Source organism: Sinocyclocheilus rhinocerous, unplaced genomic scaffold (genome assembly GCF_001515625.1).
Source record: "Sinocyclocheilus rhinocerous isolate Xijiao unplaced genomic scaffold, SAMN03320098_v1.1 scaffold1152, whole genome shotgun sequence".
NCBI classification, from domain to species: Eukaryota; Metazoa; Chordata; class Actinopteri; order Cypriniformes; family Cyprinidae; genus Sinocyclocheilus; species Sinocyclocheilus rhinocerous.
Window position 1 is genome coordinate 2,237,841 of NW_015625590.1, and position 27,217 is coordinate 2,265,057.

Genomic DNA, 27,217 nt, shown 5'->3' on the forward strand with positions numbered 1-27,217 from the left:
ATGGTCAATTACGCACACGCAGGAAAAACAGAATGAAAGGAGTAAAACTCAGTCCTCTGCACAGTACAACCACATGCAACAAAGCGTAGGCTGTGGACACAGGTGCAGCTAATAAAGTCTGTGAGATGGCTCTAATTGGCTTGAGATTGGGTGGGTGGAGCTTGGGGCTAACGGAACTGAACAGGCCAAGGGGGGTGTGGCATTGCTTTGAGGGTGCAGCTTAGGGACACAAAAACTTTACAACAATTAACATTGTATATATGTAAGATTTTCCTTTGATGCTCACGTAATTATTTGCAGCATTCAGTCTGGCATCTATAGTGAATAGTGCATTTAATGTCTTTATGAGTGTCAATAAATTTCTGTTTGTTTCTATAACACAACCTGCACTGAGTGCACCCTTTTCTCCCCCTCCTTACCTGGTTCTCTGCAGAGGTAGGAGTAAAATCCCTCTGATTTTAGCATAATGAACAGTGAGCCCCATCCGAGCAGAACAGCTGAGAACAACAGATTTTCGATCACCACAGTAATCGCCATCCACCATCGCCTAGAGAAGGCTGTGGCCAGTGAAGGAGCCATGACTGAAGGAGATGATAGAGTATGTGCTGGTAATACAGAGGAAAACCCCCTAAACTTCAGGGAAATCCTGTGAAAGTGACAATATTAGATATTTAATGGTAAATATTAAATAATATTATTAAATTATAAAAAATTTACATATTAAATACATGTATAATGACACATTTTACATTTTTATTTTTTTTATTCTCCCAACGATTTCACAACATTGTTTTTCACAGCATATAGTAAATGTTCATTTGTTGCCAATTTGTCATAACCCCAACTCCCTCCGAACATCATTTATATCCCGTTTCTTTGTCTCGCCTAGCTACAAAACAGCTCATAAACAAAATAACAGCTGAGTTCCAAAAGAGAATGTTGTTGATTGAAACCCTGCCTACTTGCCCGCCTCTAGTCCCGCCCTGCTATTCTCTGATTGGCTGTTCGAACGCTCGCTTCTCCCCTTATTGTCTACGTGTAAACAGATTCAGAGAGCAGCTCCACGTGAGACCAAGAGCCAGCCGGTTCGAACCAGTGCGGCGCGATTTGATCGCTTTGCGTTATTAATATCTTTGTGCAAAATCTATTTAACCACAGGGGACGTGACATTACGTCGTAATTATACGATTCGATTCTGTTTGCTTTGCATAAGCGAAGCGGTTTGTGGGATGCAAATAGAAATCTTGCTCAAACTGTTTTATATGTTCATTTAAGCTTCATAATAAACATTGGAAATTGGTCGTTTCATGGTTGGATCTATTTGCGCGCGGAGTCTCATTTGTGATAAGCAGTATCCTGCGGAAAACAAGCAGCCCTAAAACTGGTCTGAACTGGACAGGCATCCTCATCATCAGTGCCTCCGCCTGTGTTGTGTACCCCTCTCCCCTCCTTCATCATGCATACAGAGCTCAGCTGTTCCGTGTATACACTCTCTGCACACTGAATAACAGACGCGTTAAACGCACTTCCTGGTTATCGCTTCACACTATTGTTCTGCACTAGGCTAAATAAATACTCGCTGTATAAATGCGGGCATTTTGTAATATATACCTCATATATGATGTACAATCAGTTCTATTTCCCATTCATCATATGAAACTGCAAAACACGGTTTCTGACGGCAGATGTGAGAGCCCGTATAACAACAAGAATCAAATAAAACGCCACGCACATGACAATCATTAGGCATTTTTCAGAAATAAACAACTGTCGAAGCTTTTAGTGCAAGTTGCATATAATACAGCTGTTTGCAGTAGACATTGAACAAAGTTGCGGCATAAAACTAATACACCGCTTTATAGAAATCAAACAACACATCTCAGTTCAGCTAGAGTTCATAACGCAAAAGAAAAACATGCATTGACATGATAAAATACAATTATTGAAGAATGGTGGGAATCTGATAATCGTTGTCATATGGCAGAATTGTGGAAAAACATCTAATCGGTTTAAAACAAAAATACTTCTTCATAAATGATTATGTGAACTAATACACTACTAATACAATATCAACAGTCTTAACAGGTAAACTTACAACAGAGCATCCTTATAAAAATGAATACCTATTTCCTTCACCAAATCCTCGCTTCGGCTGTCTTCAGAGTAGAAAGGGTATAAACAACCCTCTGGTGCCGATTTCACTCTTTGGGTTATGTTCATACATCAATTTATTTTCCAACATCTCTTATTCTCGATTTTATATTTGCACCGCTTGCTTCACACAAACAAGCCAACGTCCCCATTGGCTGGCTCCTGAGCTAGAGATGAGGCCAGCCAATCAGAGCGCCGCTCGGCGAATATATATAAAAATAATTTCACATTATATTTCGCTCCAGCGCAAAGAACACTTACATATCACACCGGATTGCGTGCTGTTGTGGTCCCTGCTACCATTCTACAGTATTCGATTACATTTGATGACTTTTAAATATTTATAATACACAAAAAAACAAAACAAACAAAGCCGTCCTCATACTTCATGATTTCTCATAATAGTAGCCAAGCTGATATTCACCAATTATATTACTGCAAAAACACCGGAAGACTGAGTTATGTACTAAAGCATATTGTAAAATATCGTCATTGAAATCGCCAGATGTCTCGATGTACATTATGGTTTTCCCAAGAAAAAGGAACAGTCACTTTGCTCTCTGGGTATCAGATTTAAAGCTCTTTTCAAACTTCTGAAGTCGCACTTATCAGTGGTCTGTATAACAAAGATACTTCACATTGTATAAATAAGCTAACTGAGTAGAACATGTAAAACAACAGGTCATTTATACAGGGGAATTGAACAAATGACCAAAGCTCTTTATCGTTGTTGTTTCTTGTACTCTTTCGAAGCACTAAACTGAACAAGGGATGAGTCACAAAACATCACGTCGGCATCTGGTGGTTTAAATGAGCAACTACATAGCAGCTATATACATGGCTATTTTGTAAGGGATTAAGTATATTAAATATTCCTCCGGAACCAGTTGAAACTCCTCCACCTTTTTATGTTTTTTTTTCTTTCTCAATAAACTTAGGCAATGTTTGCGACTTATCACAACAGACGTGAGAATGTACATGAATGGTAAGCTTTTACATTCAAGGCAGCAGGCATCAATATATGGAATAATACTTCTGACGAACTACGGTTTGAACTTTGAAGTGATGACAAACCACAGACTCCATTACCAAAGCAAACTGGAATCTGGAGAATCCATATAATGTTTATTGAACATCTATTTGTACATCTTGTTTTAATTATTGCATAACAACACTTGTACTTTGCATTGTAAGCATTGCTAAGCAATAATACTTGTTATAACAATTCATATTTCATGATGTTATCACAATTAATATAACAATGCATGAACCTATATTATGCAACTTTCAGAAAGACAAGTGTGTAATGCTTCAAAAAGAAATAGTCTGACACAGATCTATCTATCTATCTATCTATCTATCTGTCTGTCTGTCTGTATGATTAAAAATGCTTCTAATATACACTACTGTGATTTTAGCAATGGTTTCATATGGTATCTTTAAAATAAAAGCATTTACTAACCAAAGAATACTCTGGTTTTGTGTATTTTACACTTACATTTTTACTTCTGTTTATGAAGCTTCTAAGAGCAGCCCTGAGCTCTGCATGTAAAATCACCCACAAAAATGGGCAATAAACCAGTGACTGTGGCACATTTATTGTTGTCAAACTGGTCTGAGACACTATAGCAGAAAAGAGAAAGAAGACAATAATTTATAAAGAAGTAGGAGAAGAACGGATGTGTGTTAAGAAGCCATTTTAGGGCCCCCAAAATGTAACATACAGCTTCAGTCAAACCTGATTGTGTGGGTTTAAGATAAAGCTGTAAAGATTCTATAATAAAAAGATAGCAGTTCTTTCACAAAATAAATAAATGCAATTCAATGTCTTTAGAAAGAACTGTCTATGAATCCTAAGACAGTTCTGAAAATATTACCGCTGATTAATGCACAAATGTAGTACAAATGACAGCTCCTTAAAAGTCCAGCAGAGGGCAGTAGTAGCCTGAGTGGTTAAAGGAATAGTTGTTTATAGTGAAAACACACCGTAATGATGGATTTGTTTCTTACAAGCATGCTGCTTTTTGTTTCACAAGATGTTAATTGATGGACTGGAGTCGTGTGGATTATTGTGATATTTTTATAAGCTGGGCTCTCATCCTGACAGCACCCATTCACTGCAGAGGATCCATTGGTGAGCAAGTGATTTAATGCTAAATTTCTCCAAATCTGTTCCAATGAAGAAACAAACTCATCTACATCTTGGATGGCCTGAGAGTTTAGTACATTTTCAGCAATTTTTCATTTTTGGGTGAGCTATTCATTTAACAGTCTAATATGTATTAAAAGTATTATATCAGAGCAATTGTACCAATATGTAAAATAATGTATGAATAAAATGTGTGAATGAAAATGTTTGTCATGAAACAGTTCGGCAATGCAAATGATGTTTTAGGGATCTACTCCACTGGTTTGTTGGTTGTGGGTCAGATGCAAACTTTAATGTCAAGGTTTGGTCTGGTCTTTGCAAATTCTTTCAGTTTCTTGACGCCATCTTTGGTAAACTTGTTGTCAAACAACCTGCGATGAATAGAAAATATATTTGTGGCATCTGTGCTACAGAATCATGAGGAAATAAACTGAAGTAAATCAGCTCTAAAATGTTTCTTACCACAGATACTCTAATGTAGTGTTCTTTTTCAGGGCAGCCATGAGGACTTCTGCTCCTTTGTCTGTCACTAGGTTGTCACGAAGTCTATACGATGCAGAATGTTTAAACACATTGAACTTTAAAGATGAGTAAATGATTTGAGAGACTGAAATGTCGGAGTCTCTTTTACCTGATATCCGTCAGTGTGCGATTCGTCCTCAACAATTCTGCAAGATAACCAGCTCCAACATCTCCAATTTTATTAATGGCCATTCTAATGAAAGAATGATACTGCAAACATAAGACAAGTGCAACATATCTGTATTTGTAGCCAAAACAATTTTTTTTCCCCCACGGTTCACCTGAGATCAGTCACAGTACGATTTTCTTTCAGCGCTTCTACGAGGATCTTCAGGCCTTCACAGCCAAGCCCTGTCGCAACCACCCTATATTGAACATACACAGCCATAATAAATTTGCGCTTGCAGCATGACTATTTTCTTTTATTTATTTATGCATTGAAGTATTTATTAAATATTTTATTTTATATAGTATTTGTGATGTCGATTTTATTTATTTTTATTTGACATTTTTATTTACTTTATATATTTTAAATGACTTTATTTAAATAAAAATTTTATTTATTTATTTCACTTACCACAGCCTCTGAATGCGACAATCTGGGTTTCTCAGAACAAGGGATAACACAGATGCTCCCTCTGAACCAAGAGGATTCTGGCCCAGGCTTTATGTAAAGAACATACAATGAATATCACAAAGCACAATGAAGCTTCTAAGAGCAGCCCTGAGCTCTGCATGTAAAATCACCCACAAAAATGGGCAATAAACCAGTGACTGTGGCACATTTATTGTTGTCAAACTGGTCTGAGACACTATAGCAGAAAAGAGAAAGAAGACAATAATTTATAAAGAAGTAGGAGAAGAACGGATGTGTGTTAAGAAGCCATTTTAGGGCCCCCAAAATGTAACATACAGCTTCAGTCAAACCTGATTGTGTGGGTTTAAGATAAAGCTGTAAAGATTCTATAATAAAAAGATAGCAGTTCTTTCACAAAATAAATAAATGCAATTCAATGTCTTTAGAAAGAACTGTCTATGAATCCTAAGACAGTTCTGAAAATATTACCGCTGATTAATGCACAAATGTAGTACAAATGACAGCTCCTTAAAAGTCCAGCAGAGGGCAGTAGTAGCCTGAGTGGTTAAAGGAATAGTTGTTTATAGTGAAAACACACCGTAATGATGGATTTGTTTCTTACAAGCATGCTGCTTTTTGTTTCACAAGATGTTAATTGATGGACTGGAGTCGTGTGGATTATTGTGATATTTTTATAAGCTGGGCTCTCATCCTGACAGCACCCATTCACTGCAGAGGATCCATTGGTGAGCAAGTGATTTAATGCTAAATTTCTCCAAATCTGTTCCAATGAAGAAACAAACTCATCTACATCTTGGATGGCCTGAGAGTTTAGTACATTTTCAGCAATTTTTCATTTTTGGGTGAGCTATTCATTTAACAGTCTAATATGTATTAAAAGTATTATATCAGAGCAATTGTACCAATATGTAAAATAATGTGTGAATAAAATGTGTGAATGAAAATGTTTGTCATGAAACAGTTCGGCAATGCAAATGATGTTTTAGGGATCTACTCCACTGGTTTGTTGGTTGTGGGTCAGATGCAAACTTTAATGTCAAGGTTTGGTCTGGTCTTTGCAAATTCTTTCAGTTTCTTGACGCCATCTTTGGTAAACTTGTTGTCAAACAACCTGCGATGAACAGAAAATATATTTGTGTTACAGAATCATGAGGAAATAGACTATAGTAAATCAGCTCTAAATGTTTCTTACCACAGATACTCTAATGTAGTGTTCTCTTTCAGGGCAGCCATGAGGACTTCTGCTCCTTTGTCTGTCACTAGGTTGTCACGAAGTCTATACGATGCAGAATGTTTAAACACATTGAACTTTAAAGATGAGTAAATGATTTGAGAGACTGAAATGTCGGAGTCTCTTTTACCTGATATCCGTCAGTGTGCGATTCGTCCTCAACAATTCTGCAAGGTAACCAGCTCCAACATCTCCAATTTTATTTATGGCCATTCTAATGAAAGAATGATACTGCAAACATAAGACAAGTGCAACATATCTGTATTTGTAGCCAAAACAATTTTTTTTCCCCCACGGTTCACCTGAGATCAGTCACAGTACGATTTTCTTTCAGCGCTTCTACAAGGATCTTCAGGCCTTCACAGCCAAGTCCTGTCGCAACCACCCTAGAGTGAACATACACAGCCATAATAAATTTGAGCTTGTAGCATAACTACTTTTATTTATTTATTTATACATTTAATTATTATTTTTGTTTAATTTGATACAGTATTTGCAATGTCATTTGAATTTATTTCAAATATTTTATTTGACATTTTTATTTACTTTATAGTTTTTTAAAAATGACTATATTTAAATTAAATTTGTACTTTTTTTACCCCACTTACCACAGCCTATGAATTCGACAATCTGGGTTTCTCAGAACAAGGGATAACACAGATGCTCCCTCTGAACCAAGAGGATTCTGGCCCAGGCTTTATGTAAAGAACATACAATGAATATCACAAAGCACAAAAAAAAAAAAAAAAAAAATTACATTGAGTGTTTCACATCTGCCTCTGAACATTTATACCTACAGTTACAGTATTTACCTGAGTGTCGAGAAGAGAGGAAGGACTGGTAGGAGCTGGTATAGTCCTTGAGCATCGAGTCCTTGAGCATCTAAATTTAAAACCTGCAGATCTGGACTGAGCTGTAACAGGAAAGCCAGCTCGCTCCAGTCCCTGTTTACCGAATCGGACTGATCTGAAGCCTGCCGTGAAAGAACTTTCATCCAACTCTGTAGCCGCTGTGACAAACCAGGGTCCTGGGCCTCATATAGACAGTGACAAACATTGACCTGCCTCTCCGGGCTGAGGGTGGAGCTCTGGAGTTGGGAGTGTAACAGATGGAGGAGGAAAGGTGGAGTCGGGTCTGGAGACGGCTGGCAACGGAGCAGATGCATCTTGGGCCCATCAGGGAAAAATCCATTTAGGATGAGACGTGTTCTAGGAACCAGCAGGCCACATACAAACCTGGATAAGCGGAAATAACTGGTCAGTTATGAAATGGAGTCATTGTAAATCCAAATTTTACAACCTGAACTAACCTTTACAATTTATATGATATTTCTATTGAAGATTTGCATTCAATACTCTGTAAATGTGAATTGCATTTTTTATGTATTTTTGAATAAAAAGACAAACAAAAGATGAGTGTCACATCATTGACCTGCTAATGAAATGCATTTAATATGACAGCAGTTTTAAAAGGTACCTGCAGAAAAGATCCATGTGTCCAGACTGATGTCGTTCACCACAGCGAAGGGCCTTCTTAATACGTCTGCGGAAGAGACGCTGCGGTCTGCTGAATTTGTTAACAGCTGATGCCATTTGCTTAAATGCAGATTTAAGGTAGCGGCCTGTGCTCTGTTTGAGGCCTGAAAATGGATCTGATCCTGAGAGTGACTGGAGAACATAGTACAGGGCAGCAAGAAACTCCTGCACACTGGTGTGGATAAAATGAAAGCCCTTTTCAAAGGTGAGAGACGCTCGATCCTCTTTAAGTATCTCAGAGAGGAACACCTGTGAGAGTTTGGTGCTGTCCAGATTAAAAGAGTTCAAATCAGAGCTTTCAAAGATGAACCGTCTCTCCAGGAGGCCTTTGAAGGCCATAGCTCCCAGGCTTTTGAGTATAGGCTGCATTTCACCGAGGACGTGAGGGGCGTGCTGAAGCCTGGTGTGATGGGAGCCCTCGCTACGCCCTTGCACATGGAATAGCAAGACGGATTTAACAAAGCAGCAGTAGATTTCAGAGATTGTGATTGGTTTTGAGTTCTCCTCAGAAGATCCCAATGAAGAGTTTGGTTGGTTGGTTTCCCCAATGCCTTCTTTTTCTCCTGGCTTGGCACTTACAGAATCAGGACAAAGGCAGGAGCTGCCATCATGCAAGGCAGTAGACACGATCCAACAGAATGCGGGAATGTGGCACATGAGGAGAAGGGGCTTATGGGACGACACCGAAGCCCACACTGCATCGGCAGCCTCAGGAGAACTGCAGTTCTGCTCAAAGTACTGCTTCTGCTGAGCTACAGAGAAACCGAGCAGACTGTAAAACTGGCTGACCAGAACTGGAGGAACTTTGGAGACTGCGTGAGGTCTGGAAGTTAGGAAAATGGACACTCCTGGAAGCAGATTTCCTTTGATTAAGTTCACCACAATGGATTGTATAGGTTGCACCCGCTCAGGATCTGAACACTTGGGAGTGAGTTCGAAATTAAGAGGGTAGCAGAACTCATCCAGACCATCTAAGAGGAGTAAAAACTGGGTTGGGTTTGAGTTCAGTAACTCATGCAGGAAAGGTTTCAGATGGATGTAGTGATCCGAGAGCAGGTCCTGCAAGCTCTGCTCTTGAGTTATGAGGTTCAACTCACGAAAGGACAGAGACAGGATAATCTTAGACAAGTTGGTTTCTGCAGCCCACTCTCGCACTAGGCGTCTCACAACCGTGGTTTTCCCACTTCCAGCAACTCCTGACAGCATGTTCACACCACTCGATGGGCTGCACAGCAGATTCTCAAACACGTCCTTGAAAATGCAGATCTCATCCACTCGTGTCCTGAAAGCGTCCCCAACTCCTGTTGACTCATGTCGGCATTGAGAAGACGATGCATAACCAGCTTGTCTTGAGAAGGAGATATCAGTCCAGCACCCGGTCTCATCCTGTCCCAAAGTCTGTCCTCTGATGCTGAGATAGTCCACCAGGCCATGCTGTCTGGCCAATATGTCCTTGTGTTTTTTTAGATGCTCTTGCCTGTTGGCCTGTCCTAGTTTGGCGGTCTCATCTTGAACACTTGGTAGTATGTAAAGAAAAGCTCTGCATGATTCTTCTCCTCTCCCATGTAGCACATCCAGCAGAACTCGCATACATTCTCGCTCACCTCGAGTAGCTGAACCTCTAATAAGACTGAGGTCCTCCTCGGTCACTGCCCCCACATTAAACAGTACGTCCACAAGGCGTGTCAGGTGTTCGCTGTAGTTCTCCACCAGCTCCACGCGACGCTGTTGAATCTCTGCGCTACAGGGTCCAACATCCATCACTTTAAAAGTTCCCGATTATGGGGGAGTTTGGGGGCCCCTAATTAAAGCCTAACCTTGCCCCCAAAGGAAGTCAAAAAAAAAATGTATAAAAAGTCAAAACTTTATTATTTTTTACATATAAATAGGCCTATTTCAGAAACAACGTTTCACAAACCATAAAAGTCACAAGCTTCCAAATAGGCTAAGTCAAAGACTATAGAATAATTAAAGGGACTTTGGCTAAGTGGCGTTTGAGGAGGTGACTATGGCAACAGTGCGCTCATGGAGCATTTTCTGTTTAGATCGGTCGGACAAATCAACAACGAACATGATTGATTAATTGAAATGTATATGAATAAAATGTATATGAATATAACTTCAATCACAAATATAATCACAAAACATTTGTTTAAAATGTACTTAAGATTACAGTTGGTTAACAAAGATTCGCGCGAATACTTCACACCCGGAAAACGATCAGAAACCCCTTTAAAAGTCTACCCCCATTAAAATTACTATATAAATCATGTAAATCTAATGGATATATTAACAGTTCCGAATAAGCACAGCGAAAAAACAAAGCGAAATGATTTCATATAATAAACGAACTTACAGGGTCACACGCATTATTCCCACACTTCCGTAGAATCTCATTGATTTAATAGCTGCTGAAAGTGAAACTATCCTGTGCGATACAGTAAGCCTATTATGAACAACTCATATCTTGTCAAATCCGAAACTCTGTGGATTATGTGTAGGCTACTACTAAATTACACATATATTCATCGCTAGAGTAAAACATTTTGGGTGTCTAAAATATGAAATATTGTGTAGCCTGTTTTTTTCACCAAGTCACTTGATATATTGTGCAATAGCAGAATAGAAGAAGTTGAAGGATCTCCGCCCAAGTCAGAGTCACTCGTGCACTTCTCCGAATTAGTCTTATTTATTGTATGTGGCTGGTTTCTGTCTACCACGGTGTACACTAATTAATGAAATCACTCAATTCTAATTAATTCAACTCCAGCAGTTTATCGTACAGGCTCTATTAAAAAAACAAAAAAAACAAAAAGTGAACAAATATCAATTGCCAGTGACATCATATTGGCACCATCAGTCTCTCTCTCACATTCCCTTTCCTGGATCATGGTACCAAAGCGTGATAATTTGCTAATAGCATTACTGCTTCTATTAAATGCACAATTACATTTCCACTAGATCATAAGGAAAAAAGATAAGGGAAGTTGTGACTTACCTTAAATTATGCAAGCACAAATACCCATTCCCATACATGCTATGAAAAATACAGATCTGACATGGCAATGCTTTTTTTTAAATCAGCTTTAATATGCTCAAATACATTGTCAGTTTGCTTCAAAATGAGAGATTTCTTCCAGGTATTTTACACAAATATATAAAACAAAATCACAAGTTTGAATTATCTTAACTTGGGGGCCAAGAGTTTGTGTGGACAATTTTGGGGTATTTTTTATTTTTAATAAATGTCAAAAATAGATATTTGTTCTAAATACATTACATGCGGCACTTATGCATACACAACCAATTAACGTGTTTCCTTTCAGTGTTTTCTTTTCAGCATCCTCAACTATGACAACAGCTACGATAGGCACATGCTCAATGTTTCTCTGATCATTCTCCTTTGACGGTCACGACTTCATCAGGGCAATATCAAAAAATTGTGCTATCAAGAGTTTTAGGTGCCCGAAATCCTACAGTGCAAAGGGTATGCCAAATTTCCACTTTTTAGTTTCTAAAATAACATTTATATTTGGGTTGCCAACATTTAGTAGTGCTTTGTTACCTTTTATCTACATATACACAAACCTGCCTCAGAGAAATAAACAAGCCAAGTTACATATTTTTTGTAGATAACATACAACTTACCCTACTCTTATGGCTAACTTATCTCACAAGCTTTACTGTGAGCTTAGAGCAGTGCTAATGTGGGAAATGGCATTAATATGACAGATTATTGTGTCCAGTGTATTAGGAGCACAAAGCCTGAGCGATTCACCACTGGAGTGTGGGAGGAAAGGCCACTCTCAAAAATCACTCTTTTGTCCATCACTGGATTTCTTCTCATTTTTGCAGGATCACTTATCTTATCAAAGATACTTTCTAACCGTAACATTTTGAGGCACAGATTTGGGACTGAGAAAATAAATATTTACTGATCTCCAAACTCAGATTGAGCCCTTAAAGTGGGTAAAGAATAATGAATGAATCACGATATAAAAAAACTGGGCTGGTTTTCTAGCATAGTTGCTATCACCAGACATAGCTTGCAGATTCTTTCCATCAACATTAAGATTTCTTTTGGTAGCTTTTCATACATGGCACGCACCCTCAATGCACTTGGCGTACGCTCTCTAAAAGTTTGTCCTCCTTTTTAACACGTCAGCTAATATTAATAACTTGTGAGCAAAATTATGTTGCACAAATAGTTTGTAGAACAGGTTTAACCGTTCAAGTGAACATCTCAAAGTCATCTTCTCTATGCAAAAAGTAATTAATATCTTTCCTATGAAGGCAAAAGTGTATTGGTTCTGAGTAGGTTTGGATTGCAGAATCCATGGAAAACTAAAAGTAAACCACGGGTGAACATAAATAGAACCGAAGCTAATAACTACTCATTATGAACCCTGATTTACCTCATTAGCATGGCTGAGGTCACCTTCTCTAACAAATCAAAATTTCCCAAATAAGCTAGATAAAGACAAGAGTGCAGGAAAATGCACATATATATTGTTATTTCTTGGCTTTGACATAAAATCATAACATTCATATAACAGTATTAATCCCCCAAAACATAAATAAGTTTGCTGGATTTCACAACTTAAAGCAGCGGCTTTTGGTGCAGCTGGTTGGCGTCTGATTGGCAGAGAGAAGCTCCGCCTTTAGTCATGTGATTGATGAAATAAGGAGCGTATCTGGAAGATCCTGTGAGAATGCAGGAAGTACTTGGTCATGACTCGTCCATCATCTTGAGTTGAGGCGAGGGGCAGTCTGAGAAATTAAAAATAGGTTTGTTATTTCAGTGAGAAAAAAAAACAAACAATCTTGATAAACATCCATTCAAGTTTATTTCATCATCAATGCTCACCACAGAAAGGTGTCCATTCTTAGCCTTGGCTATCAGCAACTCTGAGCCAGATGTAAAATCTATGATCCCTTCTTTTCCTTGTGCCACATTGAACTTTATACTGTCCATGCAAGGGAAAGCAATAGTTTTTATTAATAAAAGTATAATAATTTCATAAACGAAATTCTCAGATTTACACAAGTCTGCCTTGAAACTTAAGCTTTATTTAAAAAAAATAATAATTTTGTCTACAACTGACCTTCCTTGGTTAATGTTAATGCTGTTCATCTTGTCAGCGCAGATGGCCACTTTGGTTAACGTCTCAATGACATGCTCACTCTGAAGCACCACGTCACCCTGTGACACCAATACAGTTCATATATTCACTCTGAAAGCAGTTGGTTTAGCGCTTAAGGAAATTAAAAGCAAATAACTGATCTCCAGACTTACTTTCTGCTTATTGTCTTCACAAGCAACATGGAGAACAAACATGCCGTCACTCAGAGAGCTGACAGAAATCCCTACAGATAAAACAGAAGTGGTCAGTGTGTCACTTTTTACTTTGTTGTGATTCACTTTTTGTTTAATGGGTGTTTTCCCACTAGAGCTTTTGGCATGAATGTCTGAATTTGAGGAAAAAGTGGCTTTTCGAACTGGGTTTGAACAAAATTCTGAATAAAGCATTCAAGTCTGCTTGAAAACGCAGTCTCCGGTTCATTTCATGCGAATGGTGTGCCTTACAACTGGTATGAAAGTAATCATACTAAGTGTAAAAACAGTTTAAGCTGTGTCATTCTCCGTCCTTCTTCTCACCTTTCAGTGAGCTGTAGTCGATACGCTGTTTGAGCTTGGCCTCCTCCACAATGATGGCACTGTCTGCCATGAGCATGAGTTGTCGGTTGCGTGCTTTGTATCCTTTTCTATCATATTTAGTCACTGGAACAGCATACTGTGGGGAAGGATGGATTATATTAGCAGAATCACTTTTCTTCTTCACATACTGTCTATAATCATAGATGCTTCACATACTGTCATGTATAGTAGTCAAGTCAAGTCACCTTTATTTATATAGCACTATATATATATAATACAGATTGTGAAAGCAACTTTACTGTGTTAAAGAAGAAAAACGTGTGCTGATAATGCGAGAGGACAATAGAAAACAGTCAGTTTATCAGATAAAGTCAGTTCATTGTTGATTCAGTGATGTCATCGTCCAGCTCAGTTCAGTTCTCTTGCAATAGTGTCTGTGCAGTCAAATCAACAATGTTGCCAGAAATTGTGTCCCCAACTAAGCAAGCCAAAGGCAACAGTGGCAAGGAACCAAAATGCTATAGAAAAAAAACCTTAGGCTCAGTCGGTGGCCTGTTCTCCTCTGGCCAAACATAGTATAGTACTGTATGCTGTCTGAGGAAACACTGAGAAATGAAGTAATGTGTAAGAGATCACATATTCAGTCATGTAAAATGACAGATTTCTGGCTTTTTTGGAGAGACTGATGAGAGGATGTATACAAAAAGAGTTGTGAACCACAGTCTCAACCACATTAAAGAGAGATTTCCCAAACAAACATCCCAGAATTTAACCAACCTTCATCTTCTCATTCCCCACAGCCTGTTGCAATTTAGGGTTGATGTCCTCGCCACCTTTTGACACACACAGAAAAAAACAAAACATTACAATATACAACACAGGAAATCCAAACCGAGGTCTCCTGAAGTCTCCAAACTGAGGCTGAAAACTCACTGAGCCTTGTGCCCACAAAAAGTTTTGGGACGCTTTGTGGGTAGTTGTCCTTCTTGTCCTTAAAGATTTCACTTGCAACCATCTTCTGCTCCAACTGCAATAACAGATAATAAAGCTTGTTTTCCAGTAACTTAGCAATCAAAATAAACTAATAAATAATCTAATATAAAAAAAAAATACAAAATTGAACTAATAATAAATTATAATTAATAATAAAGAAAAATTATTTATAATAAAAAATAAAATATTTAACCATGTACAATGTATCAACAGGTACTTTTCAGTACAGTAGCCCAACAAAACACAAAACAAAAAGCTAAATGAAATGAAATTAAATATTATGGGACACCTGGTGTTTCCATTCCGAGTTGATATTCTTGCAGTACTTCCACACCATGTTCTGCATGCAGAGTTTGCGGAGCTGCTCTGAAGCCTGTGAACGAAAAGAAGGCATACTCTCTCATCTCATAGAGGAGTCCATGATTGTACTGGTGACCGATTCATGACTGATATATCTCACCTCAATGAGGGCGGGAGGTGGCGTTGGCCAGCTCTTATCCAAAACAGTTTTGGGCAGGCTCCTGCGCAACTTCATTAGGAATGAGTAGCGAACGTAATCCAGGAAGTATTCATTCTCTGGGCAACGTGGCTGGTGGCGGTAGATGAAGCCTTTGATGAACCTGTAACAGTGACCATAGACGATAAAAACAAAAGTGAGCATAAGCTCTCTCACTGGGCAGAACACATGAGACACATGTGATGCCATACTGATTATTGTACTAGTCATGTCATGCACACAGACCTGCGGATGGTGTTGGCAGCCTCTCTCCTACGCTTTGCTTCTCTGCGGGCCAGAATACCTCTCCACCAGGCTTGGATCTTGACAGCTGATTGTCGCATTTTACGGTATTTGGTTTTTTGACTGTAGCCTTTCCAGGATGACTGCAGTTTGGTAGCTGTGCATGAAGAACAGTTTGTGGAGGTTAAGGTTAGGCAGACCATCCAGTGAAGAGTTACATGATATGTATTTGAATATGGCTCATACCAAGGCTGTGTTTTCTGACTTCTAGTGCATCTTCGGTTGCAAACAAGGTTTTGGGGAAGCGGATGAAGATTTTGGTTCTTTAAAAGAAAGAAAATGGCCTTCATCTTTTTTGGAACCACAGAAAGATTTTTTAAATATTAATAGAATAAAAATGTGCATTTTTAAAAACTTATTTGTGTAACCAACCGGCCGAGTTTGTACTCCTCAGGTTTGTAGCCGAGGTGCTTGACGAGTGTGGACACTCCATCGACCAGACGGCCATCCCAGTTTGGCCAGGTGTCTGGGCACAGGGATTTATACCTGAAACAGGAAAACACAAGCATTACCCACAGAACTCAACTACATTTTAAGCAGAAAGAGGAATCACTGTTTTCAACACACTCCTTGTTCTCTTTGACCTTAATTATCACTCAGGAAGTGCTGAGCTTTTAAAAGAGGATTAGAAAGTGTGAAGAGTTACAAACAAGCTTTTTGTGAGAGCCTTCCTGAAAAATAGCCTAAATCAGCTAAATTGGGTTCAGGCTAACATGAACTACGAGTTAAAAACATATAGCGGGTTACCGTTATGAGGTATGTTTGGTGACCCAACAGGGTTACACTTGAAATAATAACCAGGTTGTGCCATTATAAGACCAGCATCAAAACAAGTTTTTATATTCTTCAGCCATGTAGATGCCAACCTCTGCAGGAAGGTCTCGTAGCGACGGCGATATGCAAAGCCAGCTCTCCTCACCCGAAGGTTTTCCATCAGACCAAGATATTTTACTTGGTGCCTGATGAGGACTTCATCAAAACGCCCTGTAGAGAAAAATAAACTTCAGTTTAACAAGGCTTCGTAAAATGTAATATATGTATGAAACTATAGATTTGCCACTATTTATGAGGATAAGAGCTTATTAACAAACAAAAGACGCTAACAAATATCAACAAAAGACAAGGGCAAAACAAAAGAGCTGATGAAGTAAGAGAGAATCAGAGTGAGGGAACGAATGACTGCAGTTTGAACAATGAATCCATTAAATCACATGGAGAAGAAAAAACTGCACAAATAAACTCATAATACATATAAATACTCAAGATAGATAGATAGAACCAGAATGTACCAAAAATATGACCAATAAATACAACAATACATAACTTTTACAATAAATTATAATACTAATAATTCTCATGTCCTATAATAATACAATATTTTCTACATACCTTGGAGTACCACATAAATACAATCTTACATGAATATTGCAATAATTCAGAAACATGGAATGCATCAAACTACCATAATACTGCCATACAAAAGCATAATAATACTGTCCCCATGGTAAGGGAACAGCTGAAAGGAATAAGCACAAATGAGAAAAATAATCATTTCTAAGTGATAAACAGCACTAAAACTCAAGTACAGAAAATTGTTCACAAACCTGCTTGCTTGGCATCATTAGGCTTAATGCAGCGCACGTAAGACGGTTCCTTAGACATCAGGATTTCCATCAGCTTCGCCAGGCTGTTCTTGAACTGGGTTGCTGCCTGGTCCCAGCGAGCCAACGGAACAAGAGAACAAGAAAAACAGACGGGCAGTGAGAAATAAGCAAGAACACAAGCCACAGTGTGCAAGTCCAGTCAGGCAGTGACAATGTGGGAGAAGCCAGTGGTCAACAATGCAAGTAAACAACTAAACAGCAGCCCACCCACACTCGGCCAATGGAGCTGTGCAGAGTGGGCACTGAGATTGGGGGGGATTCAGGACTGTACGCAGTCACATGAAGTGAAGAGGTACACAGTGTCAGGGCATTCCTCACAGTGTGGGTGGCAAGCAGAGATTCGCAATTTCATGGACTGAGGCCAAGCTGTTGTGGTTTATGTATAAATGCTACTATGAACTGATTCACAAACAAATTTTTGTTGTTTATGGTCCTGCTTAAAGGTAAACAATAACATTTGACACAATATACATATAACCTTCTAGAAATAGCAGTATTTAAGTTAAAAAAGTTAATACTTGAGAGATTACTATTTGAATCATAACTGGATGGATAGATAGACGGACAGGCAGACAGATCTACATATAAACAGATAGATAGATAGATAGATAGAAAGATGGATAGATGGATAGATAGACAGACAGATAGACGGACAGACAGACAGACAGACGGATGGACGGACGGACGGACAGACAGATAGACGGACAGACAGACAGACGGACAGATAGATAGATAGACAGACAGACGGACAGATAGATAGATGGACAGATAGACAGATAGACGGACAGACAGATAGACGGATAGACAGACAGATGGACAGACAGACAGACGGACAGACAGATAGACGGACAGACAGATAGACAGATAGATAGATACCGTCTCTGGGCGTTTCTTGTCTGTGAGTTCTTCTCGGTCAAAACACTGAGTGAGGATTTTATTTTCAGACATACACATGACCTGAAAATACAGACACATTTAATTATTTACATTTTAGCCCAGATATGTTGTACTTTTCCTATCATATATATATATATCTCTGGGCCTGTTCCCTCACCTCCTTCAGGTTTCTGAAAAGGAGATCATTGTTCTTGTCCAGGAAGCCTAGAAGTTGGAAAATATACAATGACGTCAGTCAATGCTCAGCCTGGGGAAAATCTGTGGGCATAAGTGCCCGCTTTTGTTCAACGATGCACTCTCTTTCCGTTTCTTCATTTTTAATCGCTGTCCTCCGTTCAGTAACTGACCGTTCACATTGTAGTTGACTTCTCCTGCGTAGTGGATCAGTCTGAACTCCTCACGACCCATCACTTTACGGGTTTTTCCATCAGCCAGCTTGTGACTGTAATGTAGTGCAGATGAAGATGTATAAATATCATATATATTGGTTTGCAAATGCTCAGTATATGATTTTAGGTCTGATATTAGAAGAACAAAAGGAAGGTGGCGTGACTGACGTTAGGAAGTGTGCATGGCCACCGACAGTGTCCTCAAGCTTCTCCAGGAAGGTGATGTCACTGGCATCTCCAGGCCGGAGACACTCTTCATCCTGTAGAAAGAGAGGTCAATAATTTTAGATTTAAGCAGCTTAAACCAATATCTAATATGTTGATGGAAGTTCACAGAGAGCATTCTCACCAAGATGGAAATGATTCCTTTAAACTTTTCCTCCACTAGATCACAAATGATCTTGTTGTTAAAATATTGCACAGGCTCCCACTGGAGAAACACAAAAACATGAGCATTACTGCATTTGAACTAAGAGGAAAATATTCAATATTTGTGATGCTGTTTTTGATATAAAATTCAAGGAATGCAAAATCAAGAGCATTCCCAGCCCACCCACGAATCAAGGCCACAAACAGGCTTTCTTTAACAGTCTATGCTTCACAATGTTTTATCGGCAATGTGAGGTCAGCATTACCATACTAATACAGCATGAAAATAAAGCCCACGGCACGTTTGCCCATAATGTGCCCATTGAGCTGCGGGTAAGACCCCATTCCAGCACCCCGCACACGACTCACATATGCTGAGCTGTGTATGTGTACAGTACGCAAATGCGTATGTGTTTCTGGGAATTCTCACCGTAATTCCCTCAGCTTCATATTCCTCCTGCTCCGACTTCAGAGTCAGTTCAATGAAGAGCTGCTGCAGCTTCTCATTACAATAGTTGATACAAAACTGCTCAAAACTAAACGGACAGACAAAGAGAGGCAGAGTGAGTTATCTCTGAAACTTAGTCTGATTATACTCTTGTAATAAATAAATACATTTATAAAGAAAGAAAGAAAGTTACCCAGATTCAAAGATAACCAAAATAATAAAAGGAAGGCTTTATTTTTCTATTTAATGTATGAAATAGTATATACTGAATATAAAACAATTATTAATAATATGATTAGTATGATCATTAATATGATTAATTTCATATATATACAATATGAAAATATTTTAAAATACTCATGTTAAATAATTTATATTCATATTAAATATTCATGCTAAAGATTTACTAATTAAAATAAAAATATAAAATATATAATTTATGGGCTCCAGCAGCTTGACAGAGGACAAGTGGTTTGGAGAATGGATGGATATAATAATTATAATTTAAAATATAAACAAAAATAAAATATTAAATGTAAAACAATATAATTACAATAATATTTAATATTATAATATAAACATGTCATTAAATATTACAATAATAATGTAATTTAATTATGTTTAATTATTTAAAATATTCAAATTAATATTAAATATGTATAGCTATATTTATAGTAATATATTTATATAGTTATATTTAGTCATTTAAAGTTTTTTTATTTTATTTATGCATTTAGCAGACGCTTTTATCCAAAGCGACTTACAGTGCATTCAGGCTATACATTTTTTACCAGTATGTGTGTCATATATAAAATAAACAGTATATGCAATATTACATTAAATATAGTATATAGTATACATATATTGTTACATTGTATAACATAAATATTATATAAAATGTAATTACATTTTATGTATTTACTCTACCTGTTGTTCTGAAAGACCTCAAAACCATAGATGTCCAGTAGACCAATGACAGAGGCGTTCTTACTGTTGAATGAATCATCCTGTGAGACATTAAAAGCACAGAAATATTCAACAACAGCTGTGGCATGCCGTTCAGACTAAACATACACAGCCTGTAAGATCATATGGCGAGAATGTGTTCCAATATCACATAATCAGATGGCATGCCATTTCCACGCTTTCTCCATGTGGGGGCGCCAAATATTCACTTTGAGATACTAGCCTCTAAGGGAGAATTTGCTAAGCCATGGAGTGTATATCTTGGAGTCTAATAGTGTATTTAACAACAGAATGAGTCCATACCTTGAAGGCCAGAGAGTCATTAATTTTGTTGACCAGCCAAGTAAAAGTACGACCGTATATGGCTTTAGATAAGGCATCCCGTGCTGAAGCAGCCTGCTCTTGATTTAAAGGACTCATCAGCTACAACACAAACACAGGCAGTGGAATTATGGAAACATTCATAGTAATTTTTATTACATATGGTACACGCATACAACATTTGTACACACCAACTCTGAAACTGAATACTCAACTAAACACTTTTAAAAAAAGTTTTAAAGCTAACCAGCACTATTTTATTACAGATGGTTTTAATAAAAGCTTTGAATTGAATCTGTGATTTAAGATTCTTCATATTTTATTAATAATTAAATTTTTGGAAGAAAACGTTACTAACTAATATTTCACTCTAGAAAAAATTGGAAACATACCTCTTCTCCTTTGGCAATGATCTTTTTATGTGTTAGAGCCTCCTTAAGAACAGTGCCGTCCACACCTAACAACTGCAATATCACAAATACACACACAAACAGTCAAACCCCTGCCATGTAATTTCAAAACACATGGTTAGAGGTTTAAACACAAACACTTAGACTAATAAACACAGTGATATAAATAAACTGTCCTATTACCCTGGCTAAGTATTTAATCTGTGTCTCTGTAGTGATGTAGGCTCTGCCACTGTCCTCTCCTCCGTACTGAACATTCCCCAAGTGTAGTACACTGGCAATAATGTTCAAAAGCTCCTGTGGAGAGAAAGGGATGGGTGTGAATGAGAGGAACAATCACAATTTAAAAGGTAAAGTGTGTAATTTCTGACACCAGATTGCAAAAATAAGAATTGTTTGCCCAGACAAAGAGGGAGAAGTTTCTGTTTCTTCACTGTGTGTGTTGTAATTGGTCGGTTTGTCTGTCATACCTCTACTTCATCATCAGTGAAGCCAATGATGCTCAGGGCTTTCCTCATTATCTTCCAGTCATTGCGGTCATTTATGGAGCTCACTTTGGGACAGTTACCCTAAAAAAAAAAAAAAAAAACTCACGCACTCAATCAACAGCGGAAACCAAGGGAGGAGGGGCTCCTCTTGACTTCCTCTATTAAACACCAGGGGAGCGAGGGGAAGCAACAGAGGGACATTCCTACATACTTGTGAGAAAATTTATGATGCCATTTATGATGAATACTCATACAAAAGTCCAACATAAATGTATGTGGTAAAGGAGCTGAAAAATATTAATGGGCTTTTTGACATTTTTATTGATTATTAATGCCATTTCTGCATTAAAGTAAAAAATAACAAAGGTAATTGTGAAAAAAAAAAGTTTAAAATGAGAGTCATGATGTGAAATACAGCCAAATTTCGGGAAATAGTGAGAAATAAGTTGTAAATAGTCAAAACTGTGAGATAAATAGTGCCAATAATGACAGATATAAATCATTAAGTTTTTAAGAAATATTACAAACAGAAAAAATTTAAAATAATTAAATTCGCAATTTTGAGATATAAACTCATAATAACAAGAAATTAAGATGTTGTCACAATGCAAGGTGTAAAGTCACATTGTGAAATGTAAAATCGCAATAACAAAAAACACGGTAATGTAGTCACACGGCAAGATATAAAGTTGCAATAATGAGATCGTAATTGAGCAATATAAAACCACACTGTGAGATGTAACGTCACATTGTAAGATAGAAGATCAAAGTATGAAAAAAGTCACATGTAGGAAACAGTTATAATTACCTATTTATTTTATTACTCTAAGGTGGAAACAGGCTTTAATTATTAATGGAGAGACGACAGAAACTGATGGGCCTACTTGACCAGCATGACCCGGTGTGGCTGAAGCATGTGTGAGTGTGCTAACTTCTAAGCCCAGCTTTTTCTCAAATATACAGCTTTCTTCAGACCTTAGACATCTGCTGTAATCATAACAAAAAATGTGAGGTCTGTCTCTCACCTTCACCAGATACTGGTACTGTTGGGCGTTCTTCTCCAGGCCCAGCCTCCTCAGCAGATCATCCTCTCCTCCCTCGATAAGCTGATAAAAGATGTGAAAGTTCCTCTCGCCGTGGCTCTGGTGCACGACACGTGATTTCTCCAACAGGTAGTTAATGATGTGACCTCCTACCGGAGCACCCTGCCAACGGGGACACCCAAAGGGAGAAGCAAAGGGGATAATACCGGGTTTCTGACACACATGCAAGCATGCATAATGTCACACACACACATAAACACGAAGGTGGATGCAGCCAAATCCCCAAACCAAGGAGAGCATTGTAAGGGTAAAGGTGTATCGACAGAAGGTGGATCACAGCAGTTGAGATGATTTGATGATCATTTAATGACAATAATATTGTTAAACACATGAGCAAACTCACCTTGAAGTCGAACTGAATGTCCATGTATTTCCCAAAGCGACTGGAATTGTCATTTCGTAAAGTTTTCGCATTTCCAAATGCCTGAGAGAAGAAAAACGAACAACGATGGGAAGGAAAATTGATGAATATAACAATTCAGGATGGCATACAGATAAAACAAGTTATATAATTTAGACAAATGCGATTATACACACGCTCTAGTCTAGTGGATGCACACACACTGCTAGTTTACAGGGAAGCACCACATCTGCAAAACATCTGGCAGAACGGCCATCTGTGCTGCTTCCGTTGGCCTTCCCATTTTTAGACGTCCTTCATGTATGCGCCAGTCTTATCGCACAGATAATAACAGTGGCGCATAATTACTGGAGAGGTTTACTAGGGCTACAAACTGCTCAGAATAAACTCAGCATCTTTTCCTTGGCATCGTTGAGAGTCATTCTTTCGCTAAGTCCAGGGCAACAATTACGCCCCGTACTGATCTCACCACTATACGCTGGCATCTGGAGATTAGTAAAATTGTATGTCATGAAACATGTTGGGTTACATGTGCTGTGTACATGTTTACCTCCAGCACAGGGTTGGACTGTAGCAGGCGATCTTTGACAGTCTGCACATGCTCACTGGCTGGGCAGGTGACGGCGTAGTACTGTAGAACCTTTTTGGAGGCTTCGGTCTTGCCAGCACCACTCTCACCTGAGATGAGGATGCACTGGTCCCGTCTCTCAGTCCGCATGGAGCGATACGCATTATCAGCCACGGCATAACTGTATAGGGAATATGTCAAGATCATAAATGCTTAGTTATATATTTTACCAAATGACAGTTCACAAAGTAAAATTATTTTAATCAACACTGTAAGATTATGTAAATAATAATAATAATAAATGTTAAATTAAGTAGATAAAATGAAGTAGCTAAATAAAAATAAATATTTATATAGATTAAAATGTACATATTTGAAATCAGATTGTTTTCATTTTCAGCATTTTAATTTCATTAATTAAATTTGCTTGAATTGACTTCATCAAAATACAATAATTATGACATAAGCAAAAATTACAAAACTAAAAAAGCAATAAAGTAACATTATTGCTTTTTGTATTTGATTTTTTTCTGATTGCATTTACATTTTACACAAATAATAATAAATAATAATACACACAAATAATGCACAATAATAATAATAATAGGTAGATAAATTAATTATCATTATAGGTTAAAAATTGTATATAAAAAAAATAAGATTATGCATGAACTTAATGAATCAAAATAAAATAAATGCAGAAGTACAAATAAAATACAATAATAAAAATTGTACAATAAAAATTTTCAGTTATAGTACTTAAAACAGTTATTTTATTAAGAACTTATTCTATAAGTTATTTTTCATTATAGTTATTATTTCTATTACAATACAAGTATTTAATTTAAATTCAGCCCTTAATATTTCTAATAATTTCTCTTGGTGTTATATTGTATGTGCAATGTTGTTTCAAATTCCTTTTCTGGTAGCATTAAAATAACACATTCTTTTGGTAAAGCCTAAAAGGACATTCAGGTGTCAGTTACATTGTTGTGTAAACAGTGGAAAAGCCCAGTGAGGATGGAGTTGCCAATGATTTTCATGAGGAAAGAGCAGGGTGACACCAGAGACGGTCTGTGTTTTTTCAGCCTGTATAAGAGCTGAGATAATGCTTTCATCACTTTTACACATCTGCTATCAGAGTGAGATGAACAGTCTGCTTTCGGTGAACTATAACTTTATACACTTCCCTTTATCCCTCCAGACAACTGAAAGCTCCCCCCCCCCAACACACAAACCTTACAGATAAGAGTCTATGAATGTTACGATTGTAGCAGAACTTCAGTTTATAGTCAACATTCCACAGATATTCTATGGGAATTTCCTCTTTACTAACAGAAGACAACAAGGAAGATAAACAAGATCCACCAAGTGCATAAAAATGTGGATTAAGCATTTTGCATATTTAATACTAATAAATATTTAATACAATTTGCATTTAATAATGAGTATTCAACAGAAATGTTCACTGAAATTTTGTAGTCCTAAAATGTGGAAGAGAATTTGCTTTTTCGAGCCACTGGTTCCCTCTGGAATTTCTCATGTTTTTTGGTGTTTTAATAATTAAATAACATTCACATTTTGTGAAATTTATATTTATTTAATATAATATTTACAAAATTAGGAATAAATAATTTGAAAATGAATAAACATGAAAAAAAAAAATGTTTGAACTTGATAAAAATGTAATTTATTTTAGATGGAAACTTCTGTAATTATATTATAATATTTTTAACATATAAAGAAATAGTTAGAAATACAAAAAAAAAAAAGACTAAAATTCGAATAAGTCTAGATATAGCACAGCTTAGTTTGAAATCAAGGGTTTAAAGTTTGTCGAGCGTGCCGTGTGCAGTGACAGATGAACTCTCCCGTCCACATAGGGATGTGCGCGACGACTAATTTCATTTGACTGTCGTTTAAACGAAAGTTTTGTATCCGACTAGTCGACTAGTCTAAAAGCAAGAAACCCCCAAAAGATGATAAAAAAAAAAACTCTGTGCGTGCATGTAGCATATATAATAGCCTATATTTGAAATACTTAAAGGGGTCATATGATGCGATTTCAAGTTTTCCTTTCTCTTTGGAGTGTTACAAGCTGATTGTGCATAGATAAGATCCCTGAAGTTGCAAAGACTAAAGTCTCAAAACCAAAGAGATATTCTTTATCAAAGTTAAGACTGCCACGCCCCCCTAAACCGGCTCGTTCTAACACGCCCCCACATATCTACCCCACTATGTGGAAATATTTGCATAATGCACCCAAAAGAATACTTACAACAGAACAGCAATGCATTTTATGGACGACCGTTTCGTGAACCTAGGAGAGAGAAATAAAAGAAGAGCATACACTCAACGTCGGTCAAAGCATAGCTTATTTATTCAAATCAGCTGGGGAAATGCAGAACAATGGAAAATAAATCAATAGCCTCACAGAATTCTTAATCTTCATATAAAGTTAGCCAACATATTAAAACACAAGTCAAAAACAATAGGAAGGTTTATCAAGAAATAGCATTAAAAGGCTTTTAAAAACATACCTTGTGTAGGCTATATTGTCTAAAAACAAAATGCAACAATGCCCATTTTACTTACTCAGACCATGCGTTATTTGTTCAGTGAAATTATCAACGTGGTCTGGTGAAAGACGGGACCTGAGGCGATTAACAATCAAATTCCTGCACTTGAAAAAAACGCGCTCGGCAGGAACTGAAGTCGCAGGCACGCAGAGATAACGAAAAGCAAGCCGATAGAGTTTCAGAAAGCGCCTGGACATCCCGCACCACCACCGAAGTAGGTCTTCGTTAGAGGAATAGACGGCACGGATGGGATCGCAGCGCCGGCGGGTTGTAGTGAATGACGTGATTGACATTTGCTGGCTTTGGCCAGCCTCTAAGCTAACGCCGACGTGCCTGTATTGAATATGATTAAGCAATGCTCCAGTAGAGTTATTGTAAGACAATTTGACATTACACAGTTTACACAAAACTTTTCAGTTTCCTTCGAATTCAAAATAATCCCACACCTTCTCCTCTTTCGCATGGTCATTTTTGAACTCGCCGCAACTGACACGAAGAACGCATGTGAGGTCTGAGGTAAAAAAATGTAGTTTCCGCCCAGATAAACTTTTAAAAATAATGTATTATTTTTCAAACGTTTTATTTTAACTTGTTATTTAAAATGTTTTAAATGCAATGTTAAAATGACGGTAATTTGAATGATAAAATCATGTTTTTAGTTTTTTTTTCTGCCGTGTAATCGACTATTGTTTTCAGTGTCGACTAGTAGGAGATGTACCGTTTAGTCGACTAGTCGAAATATATACGTATATATATACAAATATACACGTAGCGGGAACAAATTCTTAATTCGTGCCCCCAATCTATAAATATTTTTTCCTGCATGTCATGTGTGGGGCACTGTAGTTTTGTGATATATATTTTGACCGTTTAATGAAAGCTTATCATATTGGATTTTGAACCAATTAAAGGGGTCATATGACGTTGCTTAACATTAAGAACATTATTTTGTGTATTTGGTGTAATGAAATGTGTTTATGCGGTTTAAGGTTAAAAAAACACATTCTTTTCCACATA

At 37.5% G+C, this 27,217-nt stretch overlaps 4 protein-coding genes across 9 annotated transcripts in view; all 4 read right to left on the reverse strand.

Moving 5' to 3' along the window:
- The window catches only part of LOC107756874 (large neutral amino acids transporter small subunit 4-like), a 31,569-nt gene extending 29,274 nt beyond the window's left edge, over nucleotides 1-2,295 (reverse strand). For both annotated transcript variants that reach the window (XM_016574202.1, XM_016574194.1), the window contains exons 1-2: nucleotides 2,124-2,295; nucleotides 420-646 (exon numbers count right to left, since the gene is read on the reverse strand). The gene's annotated coding sequence lies outside the window, so the exon portion shown is untranslated. The remainder of the gene's footprint in view (nucleotides 1-419; nucleotides 647-2,123) is intronic.
- A 2,169-nt stretch (nucleotides 2,296-4,464) lies between these two features.
- Nucleotides 4,465-5,464, reverse strand: LOC107757448 (nucleotide-binding oligomerization domain-containing protein 1-like). The gene is made up of 5 exons (XM_016574928.1): nucleotides 5,400-5,464; nucleotides 5,104-5,187; nucleotides 4,932-5,015; nucleotides 4,763-4,846; nucleotides 4,465-4,671 (listed from the first exon to the last, which is right to left on the reverse strand). The coding sequence occupies exons 3-5, from the start codon at nucleotides 5,012-5,014 to the stop codon at nucleotides 4,578-4,580; spliced, it is 261 nt and encodes an 86-aa protein (XP_016430414.1). The 5' UTR covers nucleotide 5,015; nucleotides 5,104-5,187; nucleotides 5,400-5,464; the 3' UTR covers nucleotides 4,465-4,577.
- An 889-nt stretch (nucleotides 5,465-6,353) lies between these two features.
- On the reverse strand, nucleotides 6,354-11,261 carry LOC107756915 (protein NLRC3-like). 2 transcript variants are annotated; one of them, XM_016574246.1, is made up of 8 exons: nucleotides 10,543-11,261; nucleotides 8,128-9,998; nucleotides 7,464-7,886; nucleotides 7,260-7,346; nucleotides 6,954-7,037; nucleotides 6,782-6,865; nucleotides 6,613-6,696; nucleotides 6,354-6,531 (listed from the first exon to the last, which is right to left on the reverse strand). In XM_016574246.1, the coding sequence occupies exons 2-8, from the start codon at nucleotides 9,945-9,947 to the stop codon at nucleotides 6,438-6,440; spliced, it is 2,676 nt and encodes an 891-aa protein (XP_016429732.1). In that variant the 5' UTR covers nucleotides 9,948-9,998; nucleotides 10,543-11,261; the 3' UTR covers nucleotides 6,354-6,437. The 2 variants fall into 2 exon arrangements, with proteins under 2 accessions (XP_016429732.1, XP_016429740.1); XM_016574254.1 differs by having other exon boundaries at nucleotides 8,128-10,003.
- Nucleotides 11,262-11,427: 166 nt separating this feature from the next.
- LOC107756890 (unconventional myosin-Ic-like) overlaps nucleotides 11,428-27,217 on the reverse strand; it is a 54,671-nt gene continuing 38,881 nt past the window's right edge. For 3 of the 4 annotated variants that reach the window (XM_016574212.1, XM_016574234.1, XM_016574228.1), the window contains 28 exons: nucleotides 23,604-23,802; nucleotides 23,036-23,116; nucleotides 22,615-22,845; nucleotides 21,572-21,670; nucleotides 21,285-21,398; nucleotides 21,084-21,155; nucleotides 20,674-20,793; nucleotides 20,332-20,411; nucleotides 19,387-19,492; nucleotides 18,937-19,017; nucleotides 18,756-18,847; nucleotides 18,546-18,640; nucleotides 18,356-18,402; nucleotides 18,178-18,258; nucleotides 17,242-17,347; nucleotides 16,504-16,621; nucleotides 16,010-16,123; nucleotides 15,824-15,900; nucleotides 15,581-15,734; nucleotides 15,299-15,458; nucleotides 15,128-15,211; nucleotides 14,779-14,872; nucleotides 14,623-14,678; nucleotides 13,846-13,981; nucleotides 13,483-13,553; nucleotides 13,292-13,389; nucleotides 13,054-13,153; nucleotides 11,428-12,956 (listed from right to left, as the gene is read on the reverse strand). In XM_016574212.1, coding sequence (XP_016429698.1) covers nucleotides 12,930-12,956; nucleotides 13,054-13,153; nucleotides 13,292-13,389; nucleotides 13,483-13,553; nucleotides 13,846-13,981; nucleotides 14,623-14,678; nucleotides 14,779-14,872; nucleotides 15,128-15,211; nucleotides 15,299-15,458; nucleotides 15,581-15,734; nucleotides 15,824-15,900; nucleotides 16,010-16,123; nucleotides 16,504-16,621; nucleotides 17,242-17,347; nucleotides 18,178-18,258; nucleotides 18,356-18,402; nucleotides 18,546-18,640; nucleotides 18,756-18,847; nucleotides 18,937-19,017; nucleotides 19,387-19,492; nucleotides 20,332-20,411; nucleotides 20,674-20,793; nucleotides 21,084-21,155; nucleotides 21,285-21,398; nucleotides 21,572-21,670; nucleotides 22,615-22,845; nucleotides 23,036-23,116; nucleotides 23,604-23,802 — 2,893 coding nt within the window. In that variant the 3' untranslated portion in view covers nucleotides 11,428-12,929. The remainder of the gene's footprint in view (nucleotides 12,957-13,053; nucleotides 13,154-13,291; nucleotides 13,390-13,482; nucleotides 13,554-13,845; nucleotides 13,982-14,622; nucleotides 14,679-14,778; nucleotides 14,873-15,127; nucleotides 15,212-15,298; nucleotides 15,459-15,580; nucleotides 15,735-15,823; nucleotides 15,901-16,009; nucleotides 16,124-16,503; nucleotides 16,622-17,241; nucleotides 17,348-18,177; nucleotides 18,259-18,355; nucleotides 18,403-18,545; nucleotides 18,641-18,755; nucleotides 18,848-18,936; nucleotides 19,018-19,386; nucleotides 19,493-20,331; nucleotides 20,412-20,673; nucleotides 20,794-21,083; nucleotides 21,156-21,284; nucleotides 21,399-21,571; nucleotides 21,671-22,614; nucleotides 22,846-23,035; nucleotides 23,117-23,603; nucleotides 23,803-27,217) is intronic. The other variant, XM_016574221.1, reaches the window with a different exon arrangement.

Coding starts and splice junctions, on each gene's coding strand:
- LOC107757448 (XM_016574928.1), bottom strand. CDS start 5,014: ATGGCCATTAATAAAATTGGAGATGTTGGAGCTGGTTATCTTGCAGAA. Junction 4,847..4,931: donor CGCACACTGACGGATATCAG/GTAAAAGAGACT, acceptor TGCATCGTATAG/ACTTCGTGACAACCTAGTGA. Junction 4,672..4,762: donor ACTACATTAGAGTATCTGTG/GTAAGAAACATT, acceptor TATTCATCGCAG/GTTGTTTGACAACAAGTTTA.
- LOC107756915 (XM_016574246.1), bottom strand. CDS start 9,947: ATGGATGTTGGACCCTGTAGCGCAGAGATTCAACAGCGTCGCGTGGAG. Junction 6,697..6,781: donor CGCACACTGACGGATATCAG/GTAAAAGAGACT, acceptor TGCATCGTATAG/ACTTCGTGACAACCTAGTGA. Junction 6,532..6,612: donor ACTACATTAGAGTATCTGTG/GTAAGAAACATT, acceptor TGTTCATCGCAG/GTTGTTTGACAACAAGTTTA.